Source organism: Carcharhinus amblyrhynchos, chromosome 30 (assembly GCF_965287045.1).
Source record: "Carcharhinus amblyrhynchos chromosome 30, sCarAmb.v2.hapA, whole genome shotgun sequence".
Classification (NCBI taxonomy): Eukaryota; Metazoa; Chordata; class Chondrichthyes; order Carcharhiniformes; family Carcharhinidae; genus Carcharhinus; species Carcharhinus amblyrhynchos.
Genome location: NC_137353.1, coordinates 5399347 through 5416397, shown reverse-complemented (window position 1 = coordinate 5416397; position 17051 = coordinate 5399347). Strand labels below are relative to the sequence as shown.

The following is a 17051-nucleotide window of genomic DNA, read 5'->3' as shown; positions in this document are numbered from 1 at the left end:
GACAATTTGTTCTCATACTGAATTTCGTTACCAGAGGAAATGGCATTCCCTCGATTACTGTCAATTTCCTCACTAGGCTGGATTTTGAGGCAAGTTGACAAGCATTAGTGCTAACTGCTGACCTTAAAGAAAGTTACCCGCCATATCCTAGTGGTTACTGTGCTGCAGACTTTCCCTATGTCAATTTAAATCTGGCATCAAGGGAATCTCTAGCTGCCCATCAACAGTGATGCTGTTTAACAAGCAGCCAATCACAATGAAATATTCTCACAGGCAGCAAATCAGCAAGTAAAAAACGCAGGGCCTTCATTTCTAACTTTTAAATTTTACAGATAACAAAGCTATTGGAACATACACAACCGTAGGAGTTAAAAAAAGCTAAACAAAATCATAAAAAACTTAAAAATACATGGAATTTTCACAATGGAGAAATTTGACATTCCACAAATATGAAATTAGTCATTCGGGACCAGTAAAGGTGCTTAATGGTGATTATAGAGCTAGTATACTGTCTAAGTGGCACTCTAACAATCACATTTTCCTTTCAAATGTACCGGTTGATTATTGCTGGCAGTAGCGCTGCTGAAGTTAGGAACAGAATACTATATGGACAGGCAACACTGACTGCCATTCATTTTAACAACTGTTAGAATGCAGCACAAGTGGTTGGGCTGAAGTCCCCCTTTTCTTGCTGGTTTGGTACCAGTTATAAAATCCAGATGTTTAGCTCATAGTTAAGCTGATCCACATCTAACCGATGTGGTGCTGTAACTTGCTCAACAACAAATGTGAAATTGAGTTGAAAGTTCACACTCGTGCATCAGGTAGAGATTAGAAGTCAGAATTAAAGGTGAGACAGAATGCTGGAACTCCATCTGCATGGGTGTTATGCTATGCTTAGTCTGAGAGAGCTCGATGCAGTTCCCAGTGCTGCCACAAATATAAAATATTTTCCTCCCTACCCCACACCACCACCCCCCACCCCTCTGCATCCACCACCCACTCCCCTTCCCTCCACACCACCGACCCCCCCCCCCGTGCCCTCCTCTGCCCCATCCCCCCAATCCCTCTGCCACCCCCCCCACCTCACCTCGCACCCACGATAGTGTTTGATTGTTGTGCTTTTGCTGCAAAAATTGAATGCTGGAAGTGGAGACTGATTAATATTGAGTGGCAGAACCATGTTTGGCTGCAATGGGAGCCACAGTGTTTTGCAGTTCCATTGTTCCTGTTGAAAGTTTGCTCAATTGTTCCAGTCCCACCACTTTGGACATGCGCTTCTGAAATTCCGTCTTACAGTCTTGCTGCAGAGTCTTCACCTTCTCCCTGGAACACTTCAGAGCGATTCCTAAATCCTTTTCATTCACGTTGAAAACTTTCTGAAGGTGAATGGTGTACTCAGTTAATCAACAGCATTTACATCTACATTTAAAAAAATGCAATTTAATAAAATAAATCTTATTGTATAATGTCAGACTTGGTTGGCAATGAGAATATTGAAGCTACTGACATTTCTTTTTACAAATGAGAGCTTTGTTCTTTATAGGAGGGAGGTCAAACTTAATTACCACCTTACGACCCACGTAACCTTGTTATTAAATCTGGGCACCTCCCAGTCTCAGATTTCCAGTCACTCCCTCCTAATCTCAAAGAAAATTGGGTGGTGTGACTTGCCTCCCCAATTAGGGAATTATAGTGCATTATAATAATAAAGTACAGAAGATGATCATTTTGCCACTATGCCTATGCTGAAACATAAAGAATTGTTCATTTTAGTCCCACAGTCCAGTTTTCTCTCCAAAATCCCGCAAAAACAAAGAAAATGAGCAAGAAAAGTGGCAAAGAAGTTGTCTACCGGCAATGCTAACGAATAATAAACAATTCTGATGAAGGAAATAATTCAAGATCTAATTGTAGCTGGAATCAGCATCCTGCCATTTCCGGATTGGAATTCAGATGATGCCAAAGAGGCAAACATCACCTGCCAAAAACAAATCAACTGTCTTGAGTGAAATGTGGGACGTACATGTGGAAGTTAAAATGTTCAGATTGAAGTTTCATAAAATGGAAGTTATATTGTGTAATAGTTAAATTGTTCGTAAGAACATAAGAACTAGGGGCAGGAGTAGGCCACGTGGCTCCTGAAGCCTGCTCCGCCATTCAATAAAATCATTGCTGATCTTTTCGTGGATTCAACTCCACTTACCCGCTCGCTCACCATAACCCTTAATTCCTTTACTGTTCAAAAACTTATCTATCCTTGCCTTAAGAACATTCAATGAGGTAGCCTCAAATGCTTCACTGGGCAGGGAATTCTACAGATTCACAACCCTTTGGGTGAAGAAGTTCCTCCTCAACTCAGTTCTAAATCTGCTCGCCCTTGTTTTGAGGCTATGCCCCCTAGTTCTGGTTTCACCCGCTAGTGGAAACAACTTCCCTGCTTCTATCTTATCTATTCCTTTCATAATCTTATATGTTTCTATAAGATCTCCCCTTATTCTTCTGAATTCCAATGAGTATAGTCCCAGTCTACTCAGTGTCTCCTCATAAGCCAACTCTTTCAACTCTGGAATCAACCTAGTGAATCTCCTCTACACCACCCTCCAGTGCCAGTATATCCCTTAAGTAAGGAGACCAAAACTGCACACAGTACTCCACGTGTGGCCTCACCAGCACCTTATATAGCTACAACATGACCTTGCTGTTTTTAAACTCAAATTGAAGTTTCATGCTTTCTCTATACAGTGATGGAAAATGTCTATCAGATTACAGACCTTTGAAAGGGGTCAGTATCTGCTATTTCAGCATGAACAGGCCAATCTTTATCTGTGTAAATGCCATAACATTTTGCTTTTCGGACTTCACCAGAGGGTGAGCAAGACCAGATTTTTCCATAACAAATACCAAAGGCAAGATATGGGGATATGCTCTGCAAATGAAGGATTTTCATTGAATGAGAAAGGGCAAAAAGTCATGATTTAATTGGTGAATATGTATGCAAATGAAGGAGTAGAAAAATTGCTTGTTTCCGATTTGCTGTAATTGACTATAATTGCCAAGTTGTATATTTGTAACTTCAGAAACACTTGCAGAGAGGCTGTGAGTCTGTTTCTCTTTGTGTACAAGTCATTAAAGGCCTCATATCAATTAATGCATGGTGTCTAGTGCTGTTTGTACCCCAGCCGACTAAGAGTACCTAAGGTAGCTGGTAACAAGGATCTCTGATATATGAATGTGATTTTTGTGGACTTGGCATAGACAAACTTAGAAAAAGATCAAATTTAAACTTCTAGAAATATGCTAGTGAGTATATTTATTGTACCTGCAATTCCACATTTGACAAGCTGAACTCTGGACTTGGTTTCTGACGGAGAACATCAATGATGCGTTTGTTCAGCCAGGGGATTTTATTGCTCACCGGGTCGAAGGAATCCATTTGATCAGGTTCATCAGCAGCTTCTGAATCTAGGAAAAATATAGGGTCTACATTTTTTTTGTACTTCCCTTGGGAACAAAAGACTTTGAACCCATAAAAAAAACGCTTTCAGAAACAGTTTCTTCCTGTCAGCCTGAATCACTTCTGCCAGCAGCTATTGTGAAACAACTAACCAGCCAATCCAGGTCAGCGCTCTACAGTCTAACTGGACTAAAGTTAGGCATTGGTGGCACAGTGATTAGCACTGCTGCCTCACAGCACCAAGAACTGGGTTCAATTCTGGCCTTGGGTCACTGTCTGTATGGAGTTTGCATGTTCTTCCTGTGTCAGCATGGGTTTCCCACGGGTGCTCCGGTTTCTTCCCATGTGTGGATTAGGTGGATTGGCTGTGCTAAATTGCCCCTCAGTGTCCCAAGATCTGTAGGTTAAGTGGATTATGGGAAATGTGTGGCGTTGCAGGGATAGAGCCTGGATAGGATGCTGTCAGAGAGTCTGTACAGACTGAATGGGCTGAAAAGCCTCTTCTGCATTGTAGGGATTCTACTGTTTTCATGATGCCATTGTCAGTTTGGATGGAGAAGCACACATACTGATCTTTCTCCTTCACAATATCTGTAGCTGATGAATCTGCAGCCACCCAATGCCAGTCTGAAAATGGCTGCTAATTGATTGGAGCCAAGGACATTGACTCTTCACTCGGAATATTCAGGTGCTGCTCAGCTGTTTCTCAGTTGCATGGATGAAATTCAGAACTCATGTTCAGAAGATTCCCAATTCCTGCAGAATCTGTATCCTCAACTCCCAACAACACAGGTGTGGTAAAGACCTGCTCAGACCATAAGACATCGGAGCTCAATTAGGCCACTCGGCCCATTGAGTCTGCTCCGCCATTCAATCATGGCCGATATTTTTCTCATTCTCCTGCCTTTTCCCCATAACCCCCGATTCCCTTATCAATCAAGAACCTATCTATCTCTGTCTTAAGGACATTCAATGACATGGCCTCCACAGCTTCTGTGGCAAAGAATTCCACAGATTCACCACTCCCTGGCTGAAGAAATTCCTCCTCATCTCTGTTTTAAAGGATTGTCCCTTTAACCTGAGGTTGTGGCCTCTGAGTTCTAGTTTTTCCTACTAGTGGAAACATCCTCTCCATGTCCACTCTACCCAGGCCTCGCAGTATCCTGTAAGTTTCAATAAGAACGCAGCCCCCCATCCTTCTAAACGCCAATGAGTACAGACCCAGAGTCCTCAACCATTCCTCATACGATAAGATCTTCATTTCAGGGATCATTCTTGTGAACCTCCTCTGGACCCTTTCAAGGCCAGCACATCATTCCTTAGATAAGGGGCCCCAAACTGCTCACAGTACTCCAAATGGGATCTGACCAGAGTCTTATACAGCGTCAGAAGTACATCCCTGCTCTTGTATTCTAGCCCTCTCAACATGAATGCTTACATTACATCTGTCTTCCTAACTGTCAATTGAAATTGCACGTTAACCTTAAGAGAATCTTGAACAGTAACTCCCAAGTCCCTCAGTAGTTAGCTCAGAAAACTAATCGCTCAGGGACCCAGGAGGTTTCCAGGCCAGTATGACATCAAATGGTAAATGATCCCCAGGTTGTAAAACATAACTCAAAGAGCTGGGCACATGTTGACATTCAATGCTGCAAAAATCTCTGGAGTTGAAAAAAAATTTATAAAATAAAATAAACTGATGAAGAATTTGCTATAGATTCACCACAACATCAAACTAACCATCATTTTGAGAGACATTCTTGTACAGTTTTAATAGTTCCTTAGCTTCCCGCTGCTCCTCTCTGTTATCAAGCGCACGTTGAAGAGAGTCCTGTATTGCTTCAGTTCTTCGTGAAGTTTCTCCCAGTTCCTTTGCCAGCTCAGTAGTTGGTGCATCTATGAGTGCCTGTCAAATAAAGATATACTGAAAGTCGCTGAACTTCTAATTGACCAAATTACAATTCAAGACTAGGGTCAAAGTCACCTGGTCACAAACAAAGATTCCACTGTGTAGTAATCTGTTCCTGCTCATTTTTCTACAACTAATTCTAACACAGTCATCATCAAATGGTAATGGTTAGATGACAAAATTCTAGCTGCCTGATAGGGAAGGATAGCAGATATCACTAGAAAATAGTTAAGATCTTTTCTTTTCAAAAAATGTTTCTCTTTCAATCATCAGAATGGATTACCAGAACTTGTGCTAAGTATAAATTTATCCCAGGGCTTCACAGAGAGCTGGAGGAGGTCTAGCAAGTAGGAGATATTGGATTAGATTTTGTACCCCTGTGTAAATTTACATCGCTGGTTCGCCCCGCTTTAATTTTTTGGGTGAAGACCCTTTAATTAGTACGAGGTGGGACTTCCATCTGTCTCAAGAGGATGACTCACTCCATAGTATTGCTGGCAATCAGAGTCTGGCAGGCGGGCCAAGGTGCTTAGTGATGGCACTGCCTTTCAGTGACCAGTAGCCTGCAGGGTTAAACCTGCCTGACTACATGTTGTGCTCAGGCCTCTCTTGTGCTTGTTATATTGAGTAGTGGCAACAGAGTGAGATCCTTAATTGGGTATTAATTGCTAGCTTAGGGCTGACTCCTGACACTTTCCCATGCTACCTGTAAAATAGTGGCACAGCGCCTTAATTTATGGATCCACTCGCCAGTTTTCCTGTCTGTGAGTGGCCCATAAAATTCAGCCTATTGAGTTACAGATGCTGAGGAGAGGCAGTGATTTGCGTTATTACTTATTGAAGTCTTGGAAATTGCTTGATTGTTTTCAGCGACTGCAAAGGAATTTTCTAAATCGTCTTAAGTAGTATTTGATTTTTTTCCTGGGGGACTGTATAACTGAAGGTCAAGGCTGCTAATGGATATAGGTGATACTATGATATCCTGAATGGCATGGGTTAAAGGCCAGTTGAATTTTTCCTGTCTTTTTTTAAATGCTCTAAAGCAGATGTATACTGGACTGAGGAAGAGTCCATTTTATTGCCTCACTAGCCCCTAGGGCTAATCATATTATACTGACTTGTTTAAATCTTAATATATTATTGTTGTTAAAGAATGCACATTAGCAGCTGAACATATTTTTCAGTTTCCCATTTTCTCTAATCACATATCATTACGTGGGCGGCACAGTGGTTAGCACTGCTGCCTCACAGCGCCAAGGATCCGGGTTCAATTCATGGCTTCGGATCACTGTCTGTGTGGAGCTTGCATGTTCTCCCCATGTTTGTGTAGGTTTCCCCCAGGTGCTTTGGTTTTCTCCCACATTCCAAAGATGCGCAGGTTAGATTGATTGGCTATGTTAAATTGACCGTAGTGTCAGGGGGATTAGCAGGGTAAATGATGTGCGGTTGCTAAAATAGGGCCTGGGTGGGATTGTGGTTGATGCAGACTCGATGTGTTGAATGGCCTCCTTCTGCACTGTAGGATTCTATGAACATAACCCAACACTATCAAAATTATCAAACCTGGCTGAACCCACTTCTCACTTTAACAACAGGCTGTACAGTTTTGCCAACTCAGTCCTTTATTTTGCACATGAACACTTGCCTTCCCTGTTGAGTTTACATTTCCAGCCAGCAAGAAGGCATTTGTATTTTAGACATTACTGGCCATTTATTACAGATATAGAAAGGTTTAGGTTTGAGGGAAATAAATATAAAATGGGTATGGGCCCAAAGACATCCTGGTCCTAAAATAGCTTATTCTACTTTGTTCCCAAATGCCCACATGTCTTTGCTGTCACTCTCACAGGGCAGTTTTTAGCCCACGTTAGTAAGAACGGTGATGTGGGTGAAAAATATGGTGAGGAAACCCGATTCTTGCCAGCAAGATTGCGTTTTCCTATTTTCCAGGCCCATCACCAGTGATGTCATCTGAAACCCACCACAGAACCTCCTTTAAATACCTTAGCATCTTACTAGTGAGCCCTACTGCCAGGACTTCCTCCCCCACTGAATATCGTCATTTACAACAGCTCAATAAAATTGAGAAGCTGGTGACCTCACCTCTGAAGGGAAGTCTCAGAAGGGTCAGCAACCTTTCATGGCTGTGAGCCTCTAGATTTAAAGGGTTCAGGAGGCTGGTTTGCAGGCATCGTTTCCCTCACCCACCTTGCTGGGCTCGTGGCAAAATCATCATTGAGGGATTGCCCTTCTACAGTGGCAACTGGAAAGTGGGTGGGAGCCGGTGAATCCACAAGGTCAGTACCGGGGGCCACTGACAAGCGTTGGAACCTGTGAGAGGCTGAATAAACTAGGCTTGTACTCGTTAGAGTTTAGAAGAATGAGGGGAGATCTCATTGAGACATATAAGATGATGAATGGGATGGATAGGATAGAGGTGGACTCTTTCCGCTCAGAACGGACAGTAGGACTAGGGGGCACAGCCTCAAGATAAAGGGGGGGCGGTTTAGAACAGAGTTGAGGAGGAACTTCTTCACTCAAAGGGTAATGAATCTCTGGAATTCTCTGCCCGCTGAAGTGGTGGAGGCTGCCTCGCTAAATATATTTAAGACGCGGGTTGATGGGGTTTTGATAAGCGAGGGGATTAAGGGTTATGGGGAGAGGGCGGGAATGTGGAACTGAGCCACGACAGATCAGCCATGATCTTATTGAATGGCGGGGCAGGCTCAAAGGGCTAGATGGCCTACTCCTGCTCCTATTTCTTATGTTCTTATGTATGTTCTTATGAGTGCTGAGGGGTTACTGTGAAAGGTGTGTGAAGGAGTGCAGCAGGAGACATGAGGAGGCAGACTTACCCTGGCTGCACAAAGAAGGTCATGTAGCTTCTTTCGATACTGTAGCCCTGTCCTCCTATGGAGCAAGCTAGCACTCACTCTCATAGCCACAGTCTCCCAGACAGGGTTGGTGATATTGTTTGTTGGATGTCTGCCAATCAGGGGTACAGGATGTCATGCCTCTGCTCAACACCATCCAGAAGTTTGGTGAGGGCTCCCTCTGTGAAACGTGATGCTGTCTTCCAGACAACCATCCCCTCGACTGCACTTGGAACAATTGCTGGGGAGATGTTTAAAAGAAGCACCCCACTGAATAGAGATATTTGCCGGATTTCTCCTGCCTCATCCCCCACGCAATCAGAATGGGCAAAGGGCGGACAATAGAAATACCCGTTGACCTCGGGTGGGAGTTGCTGGCCTCACTCGAGCAAAGCTGTAAAATTTTGCCTGTTAAGTTTACCCACTGCAAGCAAATCAGGGGCAAGCTTTCATAAGTGTGGTGTGAATCACATGGGGGAGAAAAAAACTTTTGTTCAATAGGCTGAATATTTGGTGAATTTTACTGCTGCTGGCTGGAGTCTTCCCAGCTTTCTCACCAGGACCGACACTTTTAAAAAATACAGGAAAATTCACCTCGCAGAGAGGGAAGATTGATTTCCAGACTTGGAAAGCTGTGGTAGGGAGCTAGCAGTTCAGAGTGAGAGGATATTTCCTGACTCACTACTCTACATCACTACTCTATTATGGTTGGGTCAAATAACCAATGCATCCAGACATGTGTGAATTATTGCTCCACTTTACAGAATAAAAACCTTGTAAAATTATAGGGAAAAAGATTTACAAGTTACACCTTGTGGATTTAGCCTCATATTCTGTAGCTACAAATAGCTGTCTACTAATGGTCTCCCATTTTCGATGTGATGGGTCTATGGTAGTCTGGACTAAGGACTGATAAGTTTCTAGGTCCTCATCTATTTTATTTTAATTACAATGAAGCTTGTTCCGAAATATTTTCACCCCCAAAATACCAAGTCATTCTGATTAACATCAAATCCCTTATCTGGATTGCTGAAAGCAGCTTTAACAATGTAGCTCTGAACCAATAAGACCTCAACCAATAGGAGTGTGACAGACATGGAAGATGTCAAACAACAGGCTTTACAGAACTTTGTATTCTATTATGAATTCACTAAGTGAACTATTGTCCCTTTCCTGTTACCTGGAGATCAGATTCAGACATTGTAATAATGCAGGCAAGGTTTTGCCTAAGTAGTTTGGCGAGAACTTTCCACTCGGGACAATTTCCACGGTCTTCAGATCCATCGCCATCTGCTTCATCATCCATCTTTGTACCTGAGCTGATCTTGATTTCTGTGGATAAAGAGGAGACCATTTACTGGCATGAAATTAGCCAAATTAAATGTTAATGGCTAAAATGAGGTGCAGTATCTACACTTTGCTTGTAGCCAACAACAGAATTCTTGTTTTGCTATAGAACAGGGAAAGGTGCAATGACCTGTGTATGTATTTAATTACTCTTGAGTACCATGGTGTTGATCTGAGCTGTTTCCAAGGAGAAGGGGTCTAGTAAAAGCAAATATCTGTAGTCCATTAAATTTGTTCCTGGGTTGTGAGCATTGCTGGCAAGCAGGTACTTATTGCCCATCTCTTATTGCCCATGAGGTAGTGGAAGTAAGCCGCCATTTTGAACTGATATAGTTCATGTAATGAGATAGTATATACCTATAATGCTATTGGGGGGGTAGTTCCAGGATTTTGAATCAGCAATAGTGAAGTAATGGTGATATATTTCCAATTTAGGATGATTTATTGTTTGCGGGGGAACTTCCAGGTGCCGGTGTTTCCATGCATCTGTTGCCCTGTCCCTCTAAATGCTACAGATTCAGGTTTCAAAGGTGTTGTTGAAAGAAGCTTGGTGAATTGCTGCAGTGTATCTTGTAGATGGCACATGGTGCTGCCACTGTGTGCTAGTGGTGGGAGAGTGAACGTTTAAGGTGATGACAGATGGAAGTGCTGATCAAACGGGCTGTTTTATCTGGATCAATCGAACTTCTTGAGTGTTGTTGGAGTTGAACTCAGTGGAGAGCTTTACATCACACTCCTAACTTGTGTCTTGTAGGTGGTGGACAGGCTTTGAGGAGACAACAGGTGAGATACCCATTGTAGAATTCCCAGCCTCTGTATTTTGGTAGCTGTCCAGTTCAGTTTCTGGTCCATTGTAACTTACCAGGAATTTGATAATAGGGGATTCAGCAACATATCAAAACACTGGTTCCACCAACCAAACCAACCTGTCTCTACAGTTTCTATTTTTTAAACATACAGCCACCTGAATGGACAATTAACAAAAGAGCTGATTTCCAGCAATGAGGTGAGAATCATTGCCCTTAATGTCAAGGCAGCAATTAATGACATGTGGCACCAAACAGTCCTCATAGAATTTAAGGTCTGTGTGAAGCAGGACAAAGCTCTCCTCCACTGGTTGGAATTGTACCTAGCACAAAGAAAGGTGCTTTGCTTGTTGGCTAATTGTCTTGGTCCCGGGGTACCATCGCAGGAGTGTCCTTGACCCAACCATCAGTTGCTTCATAAAATCTTCCCTTCATCGTAAGGTTAGAGATTAAGATGTCTGTTACACTGTTGTACACTGTTCAGTAACATTTGCAAATTCTCATACTAAGGTAGTCTCTGTCCGTATGCAGCGAACCAAAATAACATTCATGTTTTGTACCACGAGTGCTAGGTAATGACCAACTCTAAGAAGAGAAAATCTAACCATCTGCCCTGATGTTTACTTAGGGCAAGCTGATAATATTGCAGGACGGAATGTCAAGAGTTCAACTAAAGGTTGTAAAAGTTCAAAGGAGAAGCTGGGATGTTAATTTCACAATTATATTTTAAAAGCTGAACACACAAAATGGAGGTAATTAAGAGTGACTTCTGAGAAGGTTAGTTCAGATAAAGAAAGATCAAAAGGAATAAAACAGTACCTCAAGGGCAAGTTCAATCAAAGCAAGCTAGCTGTTTTGTGCAACCCACAGCAGGAAGCTGTGCTAACTTCAAACAAGATGTGCGTGGTGAAAAGCCTGTCTGAGAAGCCATTTATTCAGTCTGAAATCAGAAGCAAACCCTAAAGAAGAAACTGTTTGGTATGGTAACTGTTGCTGAATTTTACTCATGGTTTTAAAACTTCGGGGAGTCAGGAGGCGAGTTACTTGCTGCGGAACTCCCTGACCTGCTCTTGTAGCCACAGCATTCCTGTGGCTCGCTCGTTTCAGTTTCTGGTCAATGGTTACAGCAAGGAAGTTGATAGCGGGGATTTGGGGATTCAGTGGTAGTAATGCCATTGAATGTCAAGGGGCAATAGTTAGATTCTCTCTTGTTTGAGACCATCATCACTTGCCACTTGCATAGCATGAATGTGACTTATTAGTCCAAGGCTAAATATTGTCAAGGTCTTTTTGCATATGGACAGAATGCTCCAGTATCTGAGGCGTCATGATGCTGCTGAACATTGTGCAATTATCCATGAATGTCCCCACTGTTTGACCTTGTGATGGAGGGGAGGTTATTGATGAAGCAGCTAAAGATGATTGGATCTTGGACACTTCCCTGAGGAGCTCCTGCAGTGATGTCCTGGGACTGAGATAACTGACCTCAAACAACCACATCATCTTCCTTTGTGATGGTATAACTCCAACCAGTGGAGAGTTTTTACCCTGATTTCCACTGACTTCAGATTTGCTAGGGCTCCTTGTTGCCATACTCAAACAAAATCTGCCATGATATTAAGGGCAGTCACTCTCACCTGACGCCTCGAGTTCAACTCTTCTGTCTATGCTTGGATTGAGGCTGCAATGAGGTCAGGAGCTGAGTGGCCCTGGCAGAACCCAAACTGAATATATTTTGATTCATTATTGTCACATGTATTAGTATACACTGAGAAGTATTGTTTCTTGTGTGCTATACAAAGCATGCCGTTCATAGAGAACAAAATGAGAGAGGGCGGAATGTAGTGTTACACTCATAGTCAAGGTGTAGAGAAAAATCAACTCAATGCAAGGTGGGTCCATTCAAAAGTCTGATGTCAGAAGGGAAGAAGCTGTTCTTGAGTCGTTTGGTGTGTGACCTCAGACTTTTCTATCTTCATCCCGACTGACGAAGGTGGAAGAGAGAACGTCTGGGTGTGTTGGGTCCTTAATTATGCTGGCTGCTTTGCTGTGGTAGCGAGATGTATAGACAGAGTCAACGGATGAGAAGCTGGTTTGTGTGACGGATTGGGCTACATTCACGACCTTTTGTAGTTTCTTGTGGTCTTGGGCAGAGCAGAAGCCATAAAGAATACTTTCTATGGTGCATCTGTAAAACTTGGTGAGAGGCGTAGTTGACATGCCAAATTTCCTCAGTCTTCTGAGAAAGTAAAGGCGTTGTTGGGCTTTCTTAACTACAGTGTCATTATGGGCAGGTTTAGGATAGGTTGTTGGTGACCTGAAGCTCTCGATTCTTTCTACTTGGTCCCCGTTGATGTAGACAGGAGCACGTTCTCCTCTATGCTTCATTATGTTGACATTGAGTATGGGGATTATATGGAATGGGAGGTGAAGATGCTGGTTTGCAAGGCTAATGACAGCAATTGTCCACCATCATTTGGGACTCATAATTTACGGAATCTCTCTTTCTTGCCAAAATTGTATGTCACATTTTAATGAGCACACAGTTACTCTGGCAGAAAATTTTGTACTTTAAATCTTCCAAATTTATGCACTAAATAATTCAGCAAAAACATTTCACTAAATGTTCTGGAATGAAAAAAGTACAGAACGATCAAATTGAAGATCCTTTAACTTAGATTATCATTCAGCTCTTCCATAAACAGGAACTCACCTTCATTAACAGGGGTCCACTTTTGACCAGAACCAAGGATCATGAATCTTGTGTTTTCTGGTAGGTACATAAAATAGTCTTCATCCTCAACAATTGTTCCATCATTTTCGAGCACAACCGTATAAGCTTGCTGGGCACGTTTTTCCAGACCTAATTTTTTTGCCCCTAAACAGAAAAACCCATAAATGTAAATTAGAGGATACCTAACTTTCTGGAGGTTCACAAACAAAAAGTAAGCTTAAAATGGGGCAGCATAGTGGCAGAGTGGTTAGCACTGCTGCCTCACAGTGCCAGGGCCCAGGTTCGTACTCCCAGCTTGGGTCACTGTCTGCATGGCATACTCCCTGTGTCTCTGTGGATTTCCTCCGGCTGCTCCGGTTTCCTCCCACAGTTTAAGGATGTGCTGGTTAGGTGTATTGGCCATGCTAAATTCTCCCTCAGTGTACCCGAACAGTGCTGGAGTGTGACGACTAGGGGATTTTCACAGTAACTTCATTGCAGTGATGATGCAAGCCTACTTGTGACTAATAAACAAACTTCTAGATGTTGCACAGTCTGAAGTTCTCAGCCATGAAAACAATTTTCCACTTTCCTGCCTAATTGACCCATCTATAACTTCCTGCAGTTCCTCCTCACTCTCAACCACACAGTCAATATTAGTATCATTTGCAAGTTTCTTTATCATGATCCTACATTTCAGTTTAAATCATTAACTATGATCAACCAAAAGCAAGAGACCAAGTACTGAGCCCTGTGGAACTCCACTGGTAACAATCTCGCAGTTGGACAAATACCTGTCTACCGTTACCCACTGCTTGCTGCCACAAAGCTAATTTTGGATTCAATTTGCTACCTCTTGGATTCCAAAGGCTTTCATTTTTGTAAAAATCAGTCTGTCATGCGGGGCCTTCTCAAAAACTGTACAGGCCACATTCACACTAATCCAAAGTGTTACTATCAGGTATGGCCTTTCTGTAAAAAATCCATGTTGACTTTCCTTGATCAACTACTGTCTTTCTAATTAAGATTCACACTGTTCCTCAGAATTGATTACAATAATTTGCCCTCTGTCAAAGTTCAGCTAACTGGCCTATGATTATTCCAAGATTTGCCCTTTTGTTTAGAGAAAAGCACAGGAACAATTTTGGCAGCCCTCCAGTCCTCTGGCAGCACTCCTGTACTCGTGGGTGTTTGAAGAATTAGAATTAGAGCCTTTGCAATTTCTTCCCTTCAACTCTTCCTCCCTGAAGATGCCGATCCCTTTATTACTTCTCTTTCAAAAAATCTATTCCATCCACAATTTCATTCTTTCTCCCTAACCACAATGATATCATTGGTCCATTCTTTTGTAAATACTGTTGCAACGTATTCACCACGCTAAGATGAGGTTCCTTATAGTTACAATGAGTTTTGTTGGAACAATATTTACATAAGAACATAACATAAGAAATAGGAGCAGGAGTAGGCCATCTAGCCCTTCGAGCCTGCCCCGCCATTCAATAAGATCATGGCTGATCTGTCATGGCTCAGTTCCACTTTCCCGCCCTCTCCCCATAACCCTTAATCCCCTTGCCTATCAAAAACCTATCAACCCACGTCTTAAATATATTTAGCGAGGCAGCCTCCACCACTTCAACGGGCAGAGAATTCCAGAGATTCACCACCCTTTGAGTGAAGAAGTTCCTCCTCAACTCCGTTCTAAACTGCCCCCTCTTTATCTTGAGGCATGTTGCTTCACGGATCAAGAAGGGTCATTTCCACATTCCTGTTATATTACAATGATAAGACAGGCCAGTGTATGTTCTGCAGGCATCACCCATCTATTTAAAATCTACTCAAATTTGAGCAGCTACATGTAAATAGTGCTTTTATTAAAAGATGTTTTGATATTTATACATTTAGGATTATCAGATTAAAAATCAATGAGTTACAAACTAAAGCACAAAGCTTCTTTAAGTTGTAAACTAGCTCCACCTATTGGGAGAAGCTAAGAGCTGAACTGTGCAATATTTCACTCAGATGATCATTCAGCAAAGGTAGCCCGAGGGAGTAAATTTAAATCACTATCCCCAATCTGCTCAGGTTTTTTTTGTGAAATGGAAAGCTTTCTGTCTTTAAAAATAAAGCCCCTCTCCGATAAAAGGTGGTTTGGCAGCACATTGGTTAGCACCGCTGCCTCACAATGCCAAGGATCCAGGTTCGATTCCTGGCTTGGGTCACTGTCTGTGTGGAGTCTGCACATTCTCCCCGTGTCTATGGGGGTTTGCTCCAGTTTCCTCCCACAATCCAAAGATGTGCGGGTTAGGTGGATTGGCCATGCTAAATTGTCTCTTAGTGTCAGGGGGAATAGCCAGGGTAAATGTGTGGGGATAAGGCCTGGGTGGGGTTTTGGTTGGTGTGGACTCGATGGGCTGAATGGCCTCCTTCTGCACTGTAGGATTCTATGACCTGAAATATTAATTCTACTCTCTAAACAGACAGCACACAAGCTGAATATCTCCACCATTTCTGCTTTTAATCCTAGAAAAATTTAGAAACTTTCATCTGTGTAGAGAGATGAGATGGTTTGTGGTTGTCGAAATATCACGCCTACATTCAGCCCTGGAGGAAACATGATTTTGTGATTTTCATGGGCACCCACCAAATGGGTTTGGAGACAGGCTCACTATTCTTGACCGGCTCGCGAAGATAGAGGCTAATCAGAGGTCTTCCAGTTTGAAAGGAGCAGTAGCCTGCAATCCAGGTTAAGAACACTTCAAGATGGACTTGTCCACTCTCCAACTTTTTAAATAGTTAATTTAAAAATGGAACAAAGCCAGAGCAGAATGAGGGAAATCCCAGTCAGCCTCCTTTAATTGGCCTCGCATGGTTGAATGAGCTGTGTTGGCTGCCTGCTGCATATGCTCTGTCACCCACCTCTTCAATCCACCTCTGCAAAAATGATTTGAGGGCACAATAAGTATCAGCATGTCATCCACGAGTGACGATAAAAATAACTCAGCCATCTTGGTTGGTTGGTTAGGGTGGTTAGGGCTGGAGTTGGTGGGAGGTGGAGGAAGAGTCATCATAGAATCCCTACAGTGCAGAAGGAGTCCATTTGGCCCATCAAGCCTGCACCAAAGACAATCCCCATGCAGGCCCTATCCCTGTAACCCCATGTACTTACCCTGCTAATCCCCCGACACCTGCCGCCAAGGGTCAATTTAGCATGGCCAATCCACCCGCCCACCTTTGAACTGTGGTAGGAAACCCAAGCAGACACGGGGGAGAATGTGCAAACTCCACGCAGTCACCTAAGGCCAGAATTGAACCCAGGTCCCTGGCAGCAGTGCTAACCATTGTGCTGCCCCAATGCCAATTAGCTCAATTGGTTATATGGATAGTTTGTGATGTGGAACACTGCCAACAGTGCGGGTTCAATTCCCATACTGACTGAGATTATTCGTGAAGGTCCCACCTTCTCAACCTTACTCCTTGTCTGAGGTGTGGTGAGCCTCAGATTAAATCACCACCAGTCAGTCTATGGTCCATCCCCTGGGACTCTGGCAACACTTTATAATAAAGTTTTAATAGATCAGCAAACAACATTTCTGACTCTTTAGTTACCTTTGGCTATCAGATCTTCCAAAGATGTCGCGACGACACCAAACGTCTTAAGGCGGTCAAAGCCGCAGATTTTGCATGGAAATCTTCTGCTTTGTGGATCTGCTGTGTCTGGCTGAGTATCCATTTTCTTCAATTTAGAAATGAGGGGGGGAGGGATGGTTTAGAAGTGGGTGGGGGGGGGGGGTTAGATGGTGTTTTATGGCCGTAGACTGGGCAGAACAGAGAGCAATCTTGAATGAGGCTAATCCTATAAAGCTATTGGAAGGTTAGGAGGAGAGTTTTCATCCCTGTCCTGAGCCAATATTTATCTCTCAATCAACACCACAAAAGACAGATGATC

At 42.9% G+C, this 17051-nt stretch overlaps 1 protein-coding gene across 1 annotated transcript; it reads right to left on the bottom strand.

Annotated features, from left to right (window-relative positions):
• Positions 1–1092: 1092 nt before the first annotated feature.
• Positions 1093–16855, bottom strand: dffa (DNA fragmentation factor, alpha polypeptide). The gene is made up of 6 exons (XM_080215180.1): positions 16712–16855; positions 13106–13270; positions 9420–9571; positions 5198–5363; positions 3323–3465; positions 1093–1379 (listed from the first exon to the last, which is right to left on the bottom strand). The coding sequence occupies exons 1-6, from the start codon at positions 16833–16835 to the stop codon at positions 1161–1163; spliced, it is 969 nt and encodes a 322-aa protein (XP_080071306.1). The 5' UTR covers positions 16836–16855; the 3' UTR covers positions 1093–1160.
• Between the last annotated feature and the right edge of the window lie 196 nt (positions 16856–17051).

Bases quoted from the DNA above. Each gene is read 5' to 3' on its own strand.
- dffa (XM_080215180.1), bottom strand. From the start codon at position 16,835: ATGGATACTCAGCCAGACACAGCAGATCCACAAAGCAGAAGATTTCCA. The intron at 9,572-13,105 runs GTGAGTTCCTGT...CTTTATCCACAG, and splicing joins GTGGACCCCTGTTAATGAAG to AAATCAAGATCAGCTCAGGT. The intron at 3,466-5,197 runs GTTAGTTTGATG...TATTTTTCCTAG, and splicing joins GAATGTCTCTCAAAATGATG to ATTCAGAAGCTGCTGATGAA.